Source organism: Scardinius erythrophthalmus, assembly GCF_964197995.2.
Source record: "Scardinius erythrophthalmus genome assembly, chromosome: 14".
Taxonomy (NCBI): domain Eukaryota; kingdom Metazoa; phylum Chordata; class Actinopteri; order Cypriniformes; family Leuciscidae; genus Scardinius; species Scardinius erythrophthalmus.
Window position 1 is genome coordinate 25,439,946 of NC_138234.1, and position 20,118 is coordinate 25,460,063.

At 40.0% G+C, this 20,118-nt stretch overlaps 1 protein-coding gene across 1 annotated transcript in view; it reads right to left on the reverse strand.

The window, feature by feature from the left end:
* Positions 1-749: 749 nt before the first annotated feature.
* The window catches only part of crb1 (crumbs cell polarity complex component 1), a gene marked incomplete at both ends in the record, with an annotated part of 28,128 nt that continues 8,759 nt past the window's right edge, over positions 750-20,118 (reverse strand). The window contains 8 exons of the mRNA XM_081385273.1: positions 750-968; positions 9,038-9,164; positions 9,354-9,476; positions 11,280-11,324; positions 13,064-13,979; positions 16,546-16,711; positions 17,073-17,626; positions 17,902-18,831. Of these exons, the coding sequence (XP_081241399.1) occupies positions 750-968; positions 9,038-9,164; positions 9,354-9,476; positions 11,280-11,324; positions 13,064-13,979; positions 16,546-16,711; positions 17,073-17,626; positions 17,902-18,831 (3,080 nt within the window). The remainder of the gene's footprint in view (positions 969-9,037; positions 9,165-9,353; positions 9,477-11,279; positions 11,325-13,063; positions 13,980-16,545; positions 16,712-17,072; positions 17,627-17,901; positions 18,832-20,118) is intronic.

The following is a 20,118-nucleotide window of genomic DNA, read 5'->3' on the forward strand; positions in this document are numbered from 1 at the left end:
TAAGGCCTGTACACACCAAGAACTATAACTATAACGATATTTATATTAGTGTTATCGCTCATTGGTGTTTGTTGACGCCGTTTATTCTAAGCGCGCTTCGACTGTCCGTTTGTCAGGTTTGTCGTCTGTCGCTTTAAGTGTTCGAGCTCTCTAAAGCAGAAATGATTCTGATTGGATTTTTTAATCATTCCAACAATATTGTTTCCCTGCTATTCTTTTATATTTGGAACCATATCATTGTCATTATAGTTATCGTCCATGGTGTGAACGGGTCTTTAGGGTTTTCTCTCTCTCGCAAATGTCACTTTTACAGCTCGCTGGCAGCATGAACACACAAATAGAAAACCTTGATACATCCTGACCAGGCGCGATGCAAAAACTAAGCCGTTTCTTCCATGAAATCCAACTGGTCTGTAGGCTACTCTATTAAATATGTTCTAACTAGCTGTGATTGTTGAGCAGCATTGGATGTTCAAGTTACTATTATTTTAAACACTAAACAAATCACCAATCAACGAATCCTAAAGCTTTTCAGAGGTAAATATCAATGATCAGTGTTTGTCACAAAATATTATAAATTAAACATCCATTATGTGAAAGATTGTCCAATCAAAAATGGTCATTTGTATTACTGTTATCTAGCTGATGAGAGCTGCCACATGATCAATGAATAAAGAGGCCTTTTTTCTTAATCTTCTAAAGCCAACAAGCCACGAACAACATGATTAGCCGATCATTGGTTGACTGGCTCAGATGAGTCTCTCCATTGGTGGAGGTTGCACAATGTTCCACATCTCCACTCTTGAACCTTCCTTCTCCTGCCGACTGGGGCTGTAGGTGCCTCGTGTGGCCCGTCGGTTCACCGTCATGACCAAAGCTGCGGCCACCCCGAAAAGAACCAACAACAGAATAATGGAAACCAGGCTGATGGAAATCAACACGGCAGACGTCACGCTCTCTGCATTCAGCTATAGGAAATAAAAACGGTGAAAGTTAGTGATGAGTGGTTAGTAAATACAACTAAGAGCAGATTCTCTTTGTATTTCAATTGAATTCTTAACCTAATAAAACCATATAATCTACATTTAGATGTTGGTAAACACTAAGAAGCATCCCAGACTGCAACATAGAGTCGCCCAGATCCGGCCACATCTGGTACATGTGGAGTTTTTTTTTTTACCAAGGTAGGCTACTCTCTCCAGTGCAGATCGATTGGCACAGCTGTCTGCTCCCTGTGTCCCATCCTACCGCATCTGCCACCTCTCTTGACATTTTCACCATTGTCAATCCTAATGCGAAAATTAAGTCTTCTAACAAAACATACTGCCTTTTATACAAGAGATCATCAAGTAGGCTAATAAAGTTAGAAAAAGATTAATTTTTTTGTTTTGCAAACGAAAACTGATGATTTGTTCCTGAATACATCAGTGATTTAAATGAATCATTTGAATGAATGATTCAATGACTCACTTGTTTGTTTTGTTCCTTAATACGTCTGTGTTTTGAATAAGTCAGTTGACTTTATCTTTGTTTAGTTTCTTTAGTTTGACATTATCAGGCAATGACTTTGTAGGCAGTGTTTGTGCATGAAGGTACCTCACAAAACTGATTTCAGACAGACTTCTGAGGCAGCTTAACAGTTTAATGGTCTACAATGAAAAAGTGAGTTTTGGTGATAACTAAGCGAATATTTAATTACTACAAAGCTAATTTCTTGCAAGAAATGACATCAGAAGTCGAAAACATTGGTCAAAAACGTACATTTACACAAACTTACCACCAATCGCAACTTTCAGACGCCATCTTTATTTTTTAGCTCAACTGTCACAGAATGCCAAGCATTGTGGGATATCAAAGGCAGCAAAGGATACATCTATGCTGCCTTCAAAAATCGATCAGATGAAGGTATCTCAGGAGACAGGAAGTTAAGCTAAAGTTGGATTCAGACGTGTCTTGATGCCTTCCTACCTTGGAATTAATCCTCCGAAGGCAGCATTTTTATGATTTAGGGCTCAGCCTAAGTGTGTTCGATTTGAAACGCTGCTGCGCAGACTGATCAGTGTATGATATCAGAGTACCGCGAGAGTGGTTCGAAAGCATACAGAGCCGTCTGCTCTCTAATCGTTCTCACAGCACTTTGATGTCATACACTGATCGGTCTGCGCAGCCCCTCTTCAAGTCGTACACACGCCATTTTGAAATCGAAAGTGAGGCTCCGGTGGGAAAACCCCGGAAGTAAAGATAAACAACAATGCCTTAGACTACCAACCTGAAGCTGCTGCCGCGATTTACACTATTGGATGTTAATATCCAATATAGGATATATATATAGTTCATTCCTGCTTCTTTTTTTACTTTCTGAATTATATAAAAAAAAAATATTTTATTTATAAATGAATTTCACTGTATATAGTCTAAAGTATAAAAGAAATGTATGTACAGTTTTAGAATTGACACAACATCATTAAACACAACAATACGCCATCGCATTCACAACTCTCCTGTGATTAAAGGCGACACTTCCGGTTTTCGTCCCACCGGAGCCTCGCTTACGATTTCAAAATAACGGCTGCGTGAAATCAACGTATTGTTTCGTTACTGATCCAGTGTTTTTGAACAAAACATTTGACTGAATGGTTCAATGACTCACTCAGGTAGAGAGTCTTTTGTTTTGTTGAATCAGTGTTTTGAACAAATCGAACAATTCATTAATTCAAACAAAAATACAGTCACTTCGCCACCTACTGGCATAACAATGTAACCTGTGGAAAGAATCAATGTAAAATCCCCACCAACACAGACTGACTCTGTCTGAAACTAGTTAATTTATTTATGCACTTATTATTTTATTCTATTTTAGTATGTTCCACATATTGGCCTATTATATATGTAAGGGATAATGTAGAGTGAGGCGGCGAAGCGGAGGGGTCTTGAATCAGCCTGAAGGGGTTGTATTCGCTATAACAACCACCTCGCTCTTCATTATCCCGCTTACATGGCTACCTACCAAATAAATTAATAATTTGACACAAAATATTGAATTAAAAAGGAGTTTATTAATTTAAAAACGATTGTATTGCTTCCGCTAAAGAAAATAGTCCGTTCCGTCTCTACGGTTAGAATCCTGCGTCCATAGCAACGCTCTGTTTTTCATGGCAACGGTGTGTTGTACTTCGCAGCGCTCTGTTATCAAGAAATAACAGACCGCATTCTACATTAGAATTCAACCAAGCCGTGTAATAAAAAAAGTATAGTAGTTCCAACAGTCAATACACCACCAAATGCTACTTCTCACACATACTCTTCTAGAGTAAATGGAGTGGACTGATCTTCAGGACCAAAATTAGATTATCCAACCCAGCCCTTCCCAAACCGGCTCCATCTGTTGAAGGAGCCGAGACAGGCAAGAAGCTCATGGCCACAGAAACTCTGAGCTGAGCTCATCACCAGCGAATGCGATGTTTTATGTGTGTGAGAGAAAGCGAGAAGGAGAGAGACAGCCAGAATTTCCTGCAGACAAACGACCCTGTCACTGCGATAAGCTTCTCCCGATATATTTCCCCCTCGTTTCCAGACCTGCAGCGATGCTCTGCTGAGTTGCATTTCACACAGAACGCCGCTGCGCCTTTCTGCTGGCCAAGCACTATTCTGTCACTCTGAAGACACAAACTTTCTCTGCAGACGTGGAACAGAACCACAGACCCAAAGATTCCTCACACTGAGACACATTTATGCTTCAGCAGTCATAAAATACTAACCCTCAAGAACTGCTTGCATCCCTGTCGCATTGCCTCTGCATTAATTATCTATTTTTAAGCTTTTTAAGAAAAGGTATAAAACTGTGTGAAAAAAAAGTAAATGATTCATAATAACAGGATGTTAACCTACATAAAGTTATATTGTGTTGTACGTTTACACGACAACGAAGTAAAAACCGAAAAGTTTTTCCTTTGCGTTTTTCACGTTCAGACGACAACGAAGTCAAAATGATCCCGTTGGATCCGCGAAAAAGACTAAAAACGCTGTATTATTCATGCCAGTAGTTGGCGATGTTACTTTGTAAAAAAAAAAAAAAACCACTGAGTGCCCATAGACTGAACACGTAACGCATGCGCATGACTTGTGTTTACAGTGTTTACACTGAGACAATAATTATATTGTTTTCAAAAACTTTCACTTTGATAAGCTATCCGTTTTCAAAAGCTTGCTTTTCAGGCCACCAAAACATGGCTGTTGTGTTTTAGTTGAAAATGGTGTTGTGTAACCGGTCCCTTAGCATTGATGTAATTTAGTGGGGTTTTTTTGTTTTGTTTTTTACAAAGTGACATCGTCAGCTTCTGGCCTGGCATAATAGTTTTCGCGGATCCGTGTAAACGTGGATTGTTTTGAAAGCGATGTCGTCTGTACACTAGAAAAGCAAAGGAAAAACGTTTCCATTTTCAGTACATCGTTGTTGTGTAAATGTACCCTTGGAACGCAAAAGTCCTTTACATAATATGAATCGTTGAGAGAATCATTTTGCTCGATTTGTTAAATCATAGGCCCGTACAGGTCTACTCGCCAATTTGGTAACGTTATACAAAATATAATACTAGCCTATTATAATATAATTTTGTTGTTGTTTTATGCCTGACACATACTGCTCTGATTGCTATGGGTTATAAATAGATGATATCATCTGAAAGAGAAATTGCATGACTGGACAAAAATCTGTGATGCATAGGATGAGTCATCAGTACTTTTAGTCCTTTTTCCTAGGAGAGAGAGAGAGTCTGTACATTTTAAATGTGTTTGTCTTTTAAAAGGGGTTTTGTTCACTTTTATGCATACGCTATCACTAGTCACAAATGTCTCATTTTGATATAATGGGGTCTTTAAAGCAGCGCTATGCAGCTTTGCCGATTTCTTCGCTGTTTTCTCGCTTTTTGCTCGCTTTTTGCTCGCGGGTTTCTCTATAGAGCTCCCCCTACAGCTTCGGAATAGATATTTGACAACACTGTCGTCAAAACTCGTTGGCGACTCTCCCCCTCCCATCTTCTCCCGCTGGTCAAGTGCATTTGTTTTCAAAGAACCCGGTGAACACACGGAGCCATGTCCACTGAGGTATGTATGATACACAGAAGGCTAGCATATAAATGTTTAGATAGTATGTGTGCAGTGCCGTAAAGCAATTCGTTACATCGCGAGACCTGAAATCACGCGATACTTCCTGACGCTGAGGCTGAAGTTGCAAGTGTGGTTTTTCGTCTCACAGGCGCTTTGGGGGGTGCGAGACGACCACCATTCAACCCGAAAAATGTCATATAACTATTCCAATGACTCCGAAGCTGTTCGGTTAAGGTAAAAAAGTTACTTAGTTACCTTTAAGAAAACACCAAAGCTCAGAGAGCAACACTGAGGTCTTAGCATGAGATCCTCTCAACCAGCATCTATCCTGTTAGATGGGATTACCAAAGAGGAAAGTGTCTATCTTTAACTCACACAATGGCATTTTGCTCACAAGTTAAAAATAAGGACATCTTGAGAGGATTAAATGTATCCATGCTTTTCTGTATTCAGTCACAATAATCTCAAGCTTTGTGATATCAGTTCAGCTCATCAATCACATAAATATCGTTTGGTCAATTTAAATATTTGCCAAGAAAAATATTCAAAAAATCGAATTGAAAATGCATGTGCCCATGTGTAACCATTAACTAAGAGTATTATTTATTATTGAATACATTGAATAAGTTTTCAAGCATATTACAGTGTGTGTGTGTGTGTGTGTGTGTGTGTGTGTGTGTATATATATAATTATTTTTTTAATCATGATTATCATACATCTTCTCAAACTACTTTATACAGTTTTTTACCCAAAACTTTTTAATGACAATTTGTACTTTATTACCCTATACAAACATATCCAAATTGTTTAAAATGTAGCTACTAATTAAAACATGTCGTCATCATAGAAGAGATTATATGAATTGCATTTTAATTACTGAAGAATTATGGTCCTCTTCAGTGTTTACACCTGGTATTAAGACTGGATCGGATCGGATCACAAAAGGAGGGAGACACATACCCGTTTACACCTGGTGTTTTAATCTGTCTCTTTTGTCCACTTTTTATCCACTTCTGTCCTGATGTCTTTGGGGGGAGGGTCTATGGGCGGGTAAATGTATGGGCTTTTTCAGATCTTTCAATCCAATGGATGAAATAAGCTGACGCAATATACATATGAACCCTCTCGGAGACAACGGGAAAACATACAGAGAGCAGCAGCTTTGGTTTCTGCTCTGACAGATGCAAGACCACGCCGAACACTGTGAGTGTGTGTTAGAAATCAGGAATGGTGTGAGAACATTGTGCTTGGTGTGTTTTTCGTCTTCAAACCAAACTTGGGTCTTCAGTCGACAAAGTTAAAATCCTGTCTGGCTGGAGCGCTTCCCATAACGTTTAATGTTAGGTCAGTAGGCGAAGAGAAGACGGTCTTTTGCGGCTGTTCGAACGCATTCGACCACATGAGTGTTTACACTATGAAAGCAATCCAGTCAAATCTGTTTTCAAGTACCTCTGGAAGTGGTCGAAAGTGGACAAGCTCAAAACATTTTAGACCCCGTTTACACCTGTATTTATCATCGTCCACTTGTGATCCGATCAACCAAAACACTTCTTAATACCAGGCGTAAACAGGGCCTAAGAGTGTGGATGTGGCCAAGAGGTTAAAGAACTCAACTAGTAATAGTAGCATCTAATTCCATGTAGAGGTGAATTGTAAACCAAATTGTTGTGATCAACTGCCCTCATCAAATTTATCCAGGGTACACTTAACTCAGTAAAGCTGTCACAACAACTGATACACTGTAAGTTGCAGCTGTAAAAAAAAAACTTCATCTTGTTTCAAACTTGCACAGTACACACTTTTTGCCTAGTCTCAACATCCTATGGTGTCAGGATTACACACGAATTGCTGACTCAACACTCCTGCCATAGGTTTTACAGTGCCGTGGCGTCTTTGATGTGTCTGCCGCCCATAGTTCAGTGGCTCTGTCTATCAAAATCTGTGGCAACATTCTTCAAAACCTGCATGATGTGCCACTGGCACAGTCTCTGGATGTGTAAATGACAGAAGAGAGACAGCTAAACAAAACTGACAAAGGACAAACAACAGATTGATGATGGATGGGATGGAGAGAAAATGCTTTATTTGAAGACAGTCATCTAAAGACAGAATGTGAGAGACACAATGTACACAATCTGGTCATGAAGTCTAACATGGAGATCAACAGACAGATGAACACATGACAACACTACAAACTACTGAAACGACAGAGTGTGACATATTACAAGTTTAAAAAATACATGGAAAGGACTACAGAGTAGTTAAAAATGTTAAAATATGATTTTAAGATACAAAAGAGCAATGAGTTGATCAATAGTGGGATACTGTTGGATGTAAATCAGGGCTTGAAAATGGAAAGGAAAATAATGAACATAAATATGGACATGACAGAAGAAATGAAACATGAAATTATATTTAACAGAAATAAACTAAATCTCTTCTATGCTAAAAGTCCTCTTTAGAAACCTCGCCAATTACAAATGCATTTTAAAAATCAAGTGAACTTCATTATATATAATACGTTAACTTTGATTTTATGAACACTTCATTTCCCATGATGCTCCCAATTAGTTATCAAAATGAACCAAATTACTCCTTATACTGCAAAAAACTCATTGTTGAAATCCAATTCAGTCAATTCCTTCGCATCATTCCAATTCAATCCCAAACCTTGCCATATAAACATTATTATTCATGTTATATTAATTATATATAACAAATGTTCAAACTCTATGCAATGCTAACCTTAATAAACACAACAACACAAGTATTCTCAAAATGATTTTCCATGTCAGTCTAACATTCTCACTTGAACAAGTACAATAAAAAAAAAAGCTTTGGATTAGGAATAAAACGCTGTCATCCTGTAACAACATTTCCATTGATAAATGTGCTCACTTATGAACACTGAGTCACCTTAAGGCACTAAGCGGTTTCACTGAAAAGCCATCTAATGGTCTGATACAGATACACACCTGATCCTTGCACACTGTTTTTCCCAAACCAACAAATAACACTGTCCATGGTTAAAAGACTCATATTTACAATTACATTTACTTGATAAATACTTTATTTACATTTAATTAAATATATATATTCATATCAAATATCTAAGGAACTTAAATAACAGAGTTGTGAAGCAAAAATATTTGAATCAGCATTTATTAAATGATACTTGTTTTTCCCACAAGTATTATTTAATAAATGCATTTAATAAATAAAAAATGAATAAATGCCCCGGAAAACTAAATATTCCCCATGCAGGGGGAAACCATTTTCCTAGTTGCATTCACACCGCCTGTAGGAACTCTGAAGTTATGTAAGCCGTCGCTTATGTCCTGTCGCTCTGGTTGTCGTGCGGGACTTTTATTTTGACGACGTTGAGTACGGCAGAGCCTGAGCACATAGCGCTCCCAATCTTCATTAGTCTAATACATACCTAATGTGTTATTAGATAGAACTTTTAAACAAAGAAAGTAAACAGTATACTAAAAAGTATAGGCTATAAACTGTGTGTACACAGCTTTTTTAAAAAAATGGCGAGTGCCAGTGTTTCGCATGCGTTTGGCCAATCAGCGTACACTTACGTAATTGGTAGTTCCTATTGTGCTGGGTTAGATTCTACTCTGAAGTAGGTGCTAATTTAGTCCCCCTAAAAGTGTTCCTAGAACTAAATTGTTCCCAGTTCCTGTGGTGTGAACACACCAAAAAGCGTGAACTTCCACCATTAGTTCCAGGAAATATGAAAACATTCCTCCGGTGCAAAAGCCCCAAAACTTGCCTTTTTCTTAGCCCCCACCACAGACCTGTTTACTCGTTCTCACCCCAGTCTATCTCTGGCTCATCGTCTAAGCGCAGAATGAGGTAGGAGAGAATCTGGAAGAGGTTTTGCCAAAACAAAGACGCCATGTAAAAGTAAAGGTCGCTTACGTCGACTTCACAGGTCTCGCCCGCGAAGGTCATTTCACAGACACACTGGAACTTGTTGACCATGTTCTGGCAATAGCCACCATTCTTGCAAGGGTTGGATCTACATTCATCAAGATCTAGTTCGCACCTAAAAGACAAATGTATAGTGAAAACGAACTTAAATATTACGGTTATTATTGTTGGTAATATTTGGCTCTGAATACAAATATCCTGATCATTCTAAAACTGGTTAAAAACATGCCATAATTATTACTCTGAAATTCATTAACATGTATTTATGAGATCATGTGAACAAAGAAAGAGAGAGAATAATCACCAGTGACCCGAAAACCCAGGGAGGCAGTCACACATCATGTTGGTGTCAGAACAGTTCCCTCCATTGAAACATGTGTGGTTCTGCTGTTCATCACCACAGATGGACACCGGGAGCTTGGGCGGTCTGGGGATGGGGAGGATGAGGGAAAAGAAAGAAACATAACAGATGATGGAGAAGCTATCCTCTCCTCCTGAGACCCACGTAAGAGCCCCCCCGCGCTTTGTCCAGCACAAAAGAGGATTAGCCTACTATTAGAATAATGAAATTAGCATGTGAATGGACCTCTGACCACAAGACAAAGAGAATACAATAAACTGACACCTTATATGGGGATTAACATTGAATATGAAGGCCCCCATTGTTATTCTGTACGGACAAAGATATGATGTGACAGTAAGGGGTTTTGGGAAAGGAAATGTTACTCATTGTGGTTTTCTTTTATTTTACAGAGACAATCTGAAATTAAGGCTGAAAGGACAACATGAAAGAAACAGACATGAAGAGAAAGGAAAGTATTGGGAAGTAGGAAAGATGGAAGAAAGGAAGAAATAAAAACAGGAAAGGAAGGCAAGAAAGGAGGGATAGATTCAGGGAAAGGAAAGTAGAAAGAAAAATATTAAGGAAAAAAGGAAAGAGGCAGGAAAGAAAGAAAGCAGGATGGCAAGAAAAAGGGATAGAGGAAAAAGTAAGAAAAGTAGGAAGGAAGGAAAGAAAGAAAGAAAGGGTAAAAGAAGGAAAGGAAAGGATTTGAACAGAAGTGGTGTATCCAAAATGGTCAATGTTTATGTTAATGTCTTCATTTCATTTCTTCTATTGTTTATTCATTGATTGATTGGCTTATCAGTATTATCTTTGAATTTATCTATCCATGTATTCCTACTCTATATACATAATATTCAAGTATTTACTCATTTATTCCATTTCATCTTATCAATGTAATACTGTTTGAGGATATGGCTGTTATATTCAAATGTTCCTATATGACAAGATACTCCTGTTGGGTTAAATATTGGACGCCTGCCAAGTGCTGCACAAGTGACAATGTTCTCAGAAATTATGATTCATGGTACTAGATGTACCTTTCCTGCAATGTTATTTTGCACGACGCAAGCTTCGCTTTCTTTTGTTTCAGAGGTGTTAAAACCACACCTCGTGCATCTATTTCTGTCTCTTTTGCAACGGCCACGACGACCTGTCACCACCTCTTAGTAGGAAGACGTATATCACTGACACAATGGATAATTTAGTTTGACCTTTCTCATCACACTAACTTTAAGTGGAATGTAAGTTTTTCCTACACTTACAGATATATAGGGCCATTGATATGTGGTGGCTTCACTTCACTTCTTCTGACTGCTCTTCCAGCTCTCTGTTACTTTGGGTGATCTCCAGTCTGTATGATCTCTTCTGGCAGAGATTATTATACTCAGAATTTCAGAATTATAGATGTTAGCCTTGTTATTGTTAGACCCATTTTAATCATTATTTTTCTTCAATAAAATAAATAATTCTCCTTCAACTTCTTCGACTGGATCTCATTGCATTAAGAAGAAAGGAAGGGCAAAGGCAAGAAAGAAGAAAGAGAAGAGGAAAAGGAAAGCAGAAAATAATGCAGGAAAAAATGATAGAGAGACGGCAAAGGAAAGTAGGGAAAAAAAGCAAAGAAAGTAAGCAGGAAAGCAAGAAAGAAGGGATGGAGAGAATAAATGAAAAGTAGGAGGTAGGGAGGGAAGGCAAAAAAGGGGTAGAGGAAAGTAAAAACGAAGCGATAAAGAAAGAAAGGATGACAGGAAAGAAGGGATGATAGAGCGAATTAAGAAATGGAAATGGAAAGAATTAAGAGAAAGGGAGGAATGAACGAAAGGAGAAAATAAGGAGAACGTATAAAAAATAAAGGAAAAAAGTCAACAGTAAAACGCCACTTACATGCTCCTGACAACTACGTACCACGGAGCCTCTTCAATCAGAGTGCTGTTGTGAGACAGAGGGAACAGGAAAGAGACAAACAAACAGCAAGCGTCATTCTTTTTTTTACGCAGCAAAACTTTACACCAAAGATCTCTCTAACTCTGCAGTGGGGAAAAGATAGATCTATTATGTCTCCCAGCTGCCTGCAAGGCAGTTTCAAAGGAGTGCTATGAAGCAGTCTGGCAACAAAACATGTTTATGAGATAAATGGCTGCAGACTTGCCTTAGATGCCACCCTGAAGGCCTAACGCAACCACTGGAGGATGGGCACTCTCAACAGACACTATTATTACCATTACCACTTTCAAATGACACGTATGGCAACAGTCACATCTCTGCAGTCACGCTAGCATAAACAACACCATAAAAGCAATTATATGATTTGCATTACCTTTAAAACAAATCAGTCCCTTAGGGGTCTTGATTCATTCAAGTTGCTTTGTTTATTCGATGGGAATCATTGTATGAGGTTTGTGGCCTGTTCCGATGTACAAAGTTAAAATTTCTGTCTGCATTCTTTTTCCTTTGAAAAGTGGAGAATCTTATTGAGATTAGCTATGGCTTTTTAACATCAGGTTGATATCATATCTAAGGCAAGTCTCTTCTTGACTTGGTTCAGTGTTTTACAGATGACATGATTTCTTACAGACATACCTGTGGATTGCCTTTGTGTTGAAGCCTTAAATCAGGTCTTTGGATGCACACAACCTCCGCAATGTCTGCTAAACTTAGATGTAAACGCTTAACCTAAATCAGTCAACAAGATGCTTGCCTCGCAAAACTCACCACCTCAGTGTTAGGGTAGTCTTGGTGGTAGCTTAATAGACAAAGTTAGAAGAGCCCTCTCTCATGTCTCAAAGATATTTTGGTCCATTGGTGTGCCTCAGGTCCCTCTTTCAGGTTTAGTCTATGAAAATTTTCCACTTGTTTAATTGCCAACTGTTAAGTCCAGATGCATCGACAGGCAACTACAAACTTCTCTTCTATAAACTACATGATATGAAGGATCACACATATTTGTACAACAATAGTGGGACCAGTTACATGCCAAAGTTTAACAGTTAGGGTTAGAGCAAGGTTCCTCAAATCTGGCTCTGGAGTGCCCTGCAGAGTTTAGCCAAAGTCCCTTTCAAGGAAAGTCTGTTCACTCGGCGGCCATATTTGCAACACCTCCGGACAGCTATTTTGGGCATCCAAGACCAAGTCCTATCTATTTGAATGGGGAAATCCCGAAATCTCTAAAACTACTAGCCGAACTCACAATTAAATAACATATTTGAAATCAGCAACAAAATCTGAGATCAACTGTCCCATAAATGTTGTTTATTATGCTCAAATAGCGTTAATAAAATGTATTTTTCACACTAGACCGGCCAATGCGCATGTGCAGTCCTAAACATGAGTCTGGGAACTGGAGCTTCTAATGGCAGCTGTATTGATGCAATGGCTTCACCAATAAGCGATTGGCTCTTTTACTTAGAAGGCGGGACGTATTCTGCCATGCAGTTTCTCCCATTCATAAGTAATAGGAGTGAACCTATTATTTATTTTCTATATCCGTAGTCTTTAGTTAAGCTCCAACTCTAATCAAAGAGCTAAACTGCAAGGCACTGGCTTTCCAGGGCTGGATTTGAGGAACCCTGGGTTAGGGGCTTGTTTAAATCCCAACCCTAAGTATGACCAATAGTAATAATGAACATGTCAACTAGACAACTGCTTGAGACACATTAGAATAGACTCACTTGCAATTTGGCCCAGTAAACCTTTGGGGACAGAGGCATGAGTGGCTGTGTAACCCACGCAAGCAGGTCCCTCCATTAGCACACTTTTGACCGGCACATGTGTCCACCTTCACCTCACAGTTGGTGCCGGTGTAGCCACTCTCACATGTGCAGCTGTATGTAAGGTTCTGCACACTGCAGTATCCATGTTGACAGGGGTTGGAGGCACAAGTGTTTGTATTCAGCTCGCAGCGATCACCGCCCCAGCCAGGAAGACAGAAGCAGTGGAAAAGGTTGAAGTGATCGTCACAGATGCCTCCATGCAGGCAGGGGTTGGGTTCACACACCATCTCACCAACACAGCCAGTCTGGACAGGTTTCTCTGATATTTTGTTGAACTTCTCTTCCTGTGTACGTGGGAATCTCACCTCGGCTGAACTGTAATACGGAAGCACGATTCCACCAATCTCAACATTACTCAGACAACCAATCAGATTCCAGCCAGACTCTCCCAGTCCACCTAGCATGATATCTATTCCCTCTCGGAGGAAGTCTAGATTTCCCGTCACTGAGTCGGATATAGTAGTCTCATTCTTTTCATCTAAGGGGACCATCATCCACTGGGAGCTGTTGGCCCAAGGGTTGGTCATTAACAGCTCTACAACATGCCACTCTCCATCAGCCACTGGCCTTGGGCTGTGCAGGGTTACTGGTGACAAAGATGATGAAGAAAAAGGTCCACTTAAAAGCTCAAGCACCAAAAAGCCATCTTGAATGGATACCGTCACAAAGTCTGTCCCACTCTCTGCATGCAACACTGCTGCATTGTGTTTACGTGTACGGATACTGAAAACGATGCTTGTCAGGTGGCGGGAGATCAGCCCATTCCCGCGGTATACGAGAGTGGTGTTGTCCAGAAAAATCCCGTTTGAAATGCCTGTTTAGAATAAAGGCAGATGTAGTTTACATAACACTTCTAGGATTCAGACTTTTATTCGCAAAACAATCTCAGTTAAAGTCGGCAAGATCTCAGTTCCCAGCTAGTCTCTTTCCCAAGCCTAGCCTGCAACTTAAAGGGTTAGTTCACCCAAAAAAGTATCCCATAATTTACTCTCCCTCAAGCCACCCTAGGTATATATATGACTTTCTTCTTTCAGCCAAACATAAAGTTATATTAAAAAACTATACCAAGCTTAATAATTGGAGTGAATGGTAACACAGATATTGAAGCCAAAAAATGAACATCCATCCATCATAAAAGTAATCCATATGGCTCCAGGGTGTTAAAGGTCCCATTCCATGGATTATTTTATTATTTTATAATGTTTCCTGGGGTGCCCTTATAATGTTAGTATGTTTTTTAGATATTTTTTTTTATAATTTAGAAATAAAAGGCATTTTTCCTAGCCTGATTTCATCACCTGATTTGAACGCTCTGTTTGAAGGGCCGTGTCTGCTGTGAGACTTCAATGTAAACGCCCTCTGCTGTGATTGGCTGACATGCTTGCATATGAAATATCTGGCATTACATGTGGAACTATCTGGAAAACTTTTACTATTACAGCTATTATACGTTTTTACTATTACAGCTATCAGGATTAACGAATCATGAGAAGATTTTTAAGTATTTAGATCTATTTCAATCACATAAAAGGTTGCAGTGATGAGCATTGAGCAGATGACAGTCTGTTGATCGCGTGAAAAAAGATCTTATCATTGCAATGCAGTTTCTGCACTCACTAATGCTTTCACCAATGCAAACATGAGGTATATAAATACAGTAAGAGCTTCGTTGTGCAGTGTAACAGCGTCATTGATTTCATAACGAGTTTTGGCAAGTGTCCAGATAAACTCGCGTTGTGTGATTGACAGCTTGGGCGATTGGAAAGGGATTGTTCTTTGATCGCTTTCTGTATATTAATCACAGTTTAAGTAAGATTATTTTCATCCTACTAAGAGAAACGATGTGAAGTTGATCGATACTACCATATTAAATCCCTACTTACCGCTTGCTGGAATATAGTTGAAATTGCCCCCTTCGTCAGTATGAAACGCTGAGAGAAGCCTGCTTAATATTATCCCAGGTTAGAAAAACAGTCCGTGGTGAAATGGACAGAGCAAACTAACAACTTCGAATTAAACTTTTGCGGTATCCGATTATACATAAACATCAACCACGTCTGTTGACATTTCGCCATCAATACGCCTGTATTCCTGTGGGCGGAGGTTAGTCAAAACACGGTTTTAATGACGTCATTAAAGAAGGAAGTAGAGGGATGTAGTCCAATCCAGCCGTTTTTTGTAGGCGACTTCTGTTAAATAAAATATCTCGCTTGGCATTGAACTTTGAGCTTTATAATTTTACAGATATTATTTATACTCTAACAACAACATTACACACTAACTAAAGTTTGAAACATGGGATCACGAAGAACGGGACCTTTAATAAAGGCCTCCTAAAGCGAAGCAATGTGTTTTTGTAAGAAAATATCCATGTGTATAACTTTAGAAACTATAATCACTGGCTTCCGGTGACGGCCGTACATGAGTCTTGTTCCGGCGGAAGAGTGACCCCTGACACGACGTAGGCATAGCGTAAGCTTAGGTGAGAGAAGACACCTCTTGTGGTTCAAACAATTAGGGCTGGACAACAAACTCAAGCTCTTCCGACATAGACTTCTAATTCGTCACTAATAGACTAATAACTCTGATTGTGTTTGGCTGAAAGAAGAAAGTCATATACACCTAGGATGGCTTGAGGGTGAGTAAATTATGGAATCATTTTCATTTTTGGCAAAACTAACCCTTTAAACCTGGAAGGGTACTATTCCAAAATTCTTCATTTTATCTTAATTCTGTAACCATTCATTTTGTCAAAGTAGTCAAAAATAATTAAATACTGCTAAAATACTGTGTTTTATTACCCTGGAAATCCAGAGTTCTCGCGAGAGCACAAGTTGAATTTGCTCAGCGAGTTTACTCTGGCGTCGAGTAATGATGCTCATTAAATATGCCCTTATATCCGAGCTGCACCAATCACATCGGGTTATCTGATATAGGCGGGCTAGAGGCGAGCTAAACAGATGACGACAGCGCTGTGATGTCGAAGTCATTAGTAAACATTGCAAGATGGCTATGGATGAACACCAGTTGTTTGAAACGACTTTGGCCGCTACAATGAACGAGTTAGACTTGGCTTTTTATCTAAAAGAGGAACAGAAGACGCTGCTCGAATCGTTCCTTTGCAAGAAGGACGTTTTTGCTGTTTTGCTGACCGGATACGGCAAGAGTCTAAATAGCTAAGCGTATGGGGATTATTGTTGTGATTGGTCGTAGTGTTATCCAATTGCGTGCAGTGAGATTTTCAAATGCATGCTTGGTGCCGCCCTTCGAGCTGGCCGATTTTCATTTGTCGATGCCAGACCATTAATCTTTCAGATTTAGGTCTGGATTTCCAGGCTAGTGTTTTATACATCTGAGATCACATGTTCCTAAATACTCACATTCATAACCCTGGTTGAGGGCCCGGCACATTGCTTGGGGTGGGCAGGGGGTGAGTTCGCACCAGCTCACCTCTTCACAATGCTGTCCTGCTGTGTTAGGAGGGCAGTTGCATGTAAAGCCATCCCATAGAGAGAAGCACATGCCACCATTCTGGCAAGGATTTTTCTGGCACGGAAAAACAAAAGTGACAGATACAAAACTGACATTAAAATTATCCAATGAATGAATTAATGAAATATATGAAATGGTTTAGAATGTAAGATCAAATAGCCTATTTCATTTTTAAAAAATGCTCAGGGACTTTATTGGATTAGTGAATCAAATCAGATCAGATCACAAACATCTTTTGAATCTGTTTTGGATTAGTTTCTGACATGGCTAAAGTTTTGACTGTAAACATTTATCCTGTCCAAAGAGGATAACAGAGCTAAATAAGATAAGCAGGTTTGTCTACAAAGCTGCCAGATTTGATGTAAGCTAATCATTGTCCTTTTGCAGTTGAGAGCTCATGACACTTATAACTTACAGAGCAAGAGTCATCACTGGTGCAGCCTGCGGTAACATCAACCATGCGGTCGGGTCTGTATGACATCACAGAAGCATCAAGTGGGAAAAACTCAAGCTTCCTCTCATTGAGCTCCAAGTCTTGTAAGCACCCTTTAAAGTAACCACCGAAGGCAGATGATTCTTGTCCATCAACCAGCCCGCCAACATAGAGCACATCCCCAATCTGAACAGAAACAGGTTGAACATCCATTGCTCCGAATTCATGATCTGACTCCTGTAGAGTTATCATACCCTCTTCGATGGTGATGCTGACAAAATGGATCTCTCCATCGTTAACCACACTTTCACCAGTAAAGGTCTTCAAGTTATTGAATTGTACTGTCAGTTTTCCCTTTTCCAGCCACATCTGCAAGTACTCAGTGGTGCTGTTGGCAAGCAGCACCAAAAGACCAGACTCCTTCCGTGTACGCAAGAACATGGACAGATAGAGCGTGTCTGATTCCAGTTGGTCATTGATGGTGAAGACAGCATAGCTTGCGGAGTCTTCCAGGCCAAATCTGGCAGTAATATACTCTGTGTGAGGAAGAGAAGAGATACAACTCTTAAAGAGTTTCTAGAACTGTTCTTGTTTTACTATTGTAACTTGGCCCTTTAGAGGAAACATTAAGATTCTCTCAAGTTTTATCCTATGAACTTCTACATTTATAGATTATCAATGCGTCTACACTAGAAGCAACCACGGCGTAGCTATGTTGTGCTTTAATTAACAGAAAGGGCATTCGCAACACCACTGTGGATGCTTCCAGTGTAGACATGGTTAATGTGAGGTCAATCCCTGGTGTCCTTACCATCACCACAGTTTTGACCCACATACGGTCTCAGACATCTGCACTGGTAACCTTGCCAAAGGTTAACACACTCTCCATGGTTCTCGCATGGGCCAGAAAGGCATCGGTCATGATGGCTGCAGCCTTGCACAACATTCACCGCTGAGCTGCTCAACCAGTCCTCCGGTACCATGAGCTGCGAGTCCACAAACAAGTCCCTCATGCAGCCGATGAATGAGCCGGTGCCTCCTCCCTCATCCAATCCTCCAACAAAGGTGCTTTGTAGAGCTGACTCCAGCTCAAGGGCGCTGGTATCCACTTGGGCTGTTGCACCACAGTTATCTGCATCCTGGCATGGCTCCAGCAGTTGCAACAGAAGGGTACCCTCTCCAAGTACAGCCTCTACTGTGTGCCATTTGCCATCAGATACATCCTGAGGCAGCGTCAGAGTCCAGCTGGTTGTGTCTGTCTGAGGGTCACTTCTAAGATCAAGAAGCAGGTGTGTCTCCTGCAGCTCTAGGCTGAGAATGACCCCTTCGCTACCCCTCTGGAAGAGTACTGTGTTTTCTAGCACTGTGCGAAAGCTTAGTGTGATATTAAAGTATGTTTCTGCACCCAGCAGCGGCGTCTGCAGGTGCAGGAATCCTCCAATTGTCTCAAAGGAGAATACAGTGGGCGTCTGGCAGTAAGAGCCGGTGTAGCCTGGCTGACAGATGCAACCGTAACCATGTACACCTTCACTCAGGAAGGGCATGCAGGCCGCCCCGTTCTGGCACTCTTGGCCCTCGCAGCCCACCAGGGGCTCGCTACAGTTGAGGCCACCATAGAGGACTCCATCATGGCTTTCAGATGGGCAGATGCACTTGTAGCTGCCCAGAAAGTCCTCACATGTGGCTCCATTTTGACACAGGTTGGTGGTACAAGCAGTAGTATTTTGCTCACACAAGGCACCTGAAATGGGAAAGCCCAGAGTGGAATTCAGTCAAGTTTCTTACAAGTAAACATTTAACAAAGATTGTAGCCCAAGAATGAACTGTTCCCACTGCAATTCTAAAACAAGACCGTATTGTTTTTATAAGAGATTATCTTTAAAACTATTTGTTGCATTTGTGGCAATGTCAGAAAACGGTCAATAACTAAAGAATGGCTCACGCCAGGGATAATGTGGGCACGTTTTAGTCAATAATCCCTCAGGAAAACAAATATGTAAAGCTGATTGTATAACCCTCACTCAACTTTATGCCAGTTTGGATGCCAAAGGAGTTTTCTTATTTCTAAAAAGAAGTGCCTGAAATTTTCACTGATTGAGCATTTAGTTATGCATAAGATTAAAATGCCTGGATAAAACCTTAAGCAGCTGTGAATAATGTATCTAATGGAAACCATGAACAAACGATCAGTAGCTACACAACCTGATGACCTCAATTTATTGCAAGTAAAACGACATCGGTTTTTAATTAGCGCCCCCCCCCCTCCCCCAACACAACTGATTTCACCACTGAATTCTCATTGAAAATTATTCCACAACCAAAACAAAATCCAAACAACAACAAAACTGTGAAAATTTACCTGAAACAAGCAACAGGACACTCCAAATCCAAACTAAAGCTTCCATGGCATTAGAAGTCTACCAATCATCAGCCACACATCTGTTCAGTCACATTGCTTTTTGATGGATCCATCTATAGCAAAGGCCATCCTAACAGACAGCCGTCAGTGTACATTCATTCCTTCAAGAAAAACTGTGTACTGCAACACTAGGCCCTCATCAAAGCCAGCTCCCGGGGGATTAGCCTAATGCAACCTGAGCATCTTACAATGGCGAAGCCCAATTATAGCCTCCGCCTGTGAGTCATGTCCTGAGCTGGTAACAGAGACAAACTCTCTTGTATAATCTAAAAAGTAAAATCATTATAAGTTTAGTTGTTTCGACTGGGACTTGTCAGAGAGTCAGTAATTTGTGCTGAATGATGTCTTATAAAATTCCTGATTTGGTTTTGATTATGCAAATCAGACAATTTCTGATGTATAGTTGCATCAATCTCATGATGCTCATAATATGCTCATTAAAGGCAATATTTAGCCTGGCATTGAAAGCAATTAGGGTTTATTGATTCTGGTTTTCCTTCAGACATCTGATTTTTACAGAACTTAGAGCCGGTGACCATATTTGTTGGGACAGTCTTGGATTTTTGACCCTTCCCTTATTGAAACTACTTCTTTAAATAGGTCAGATTT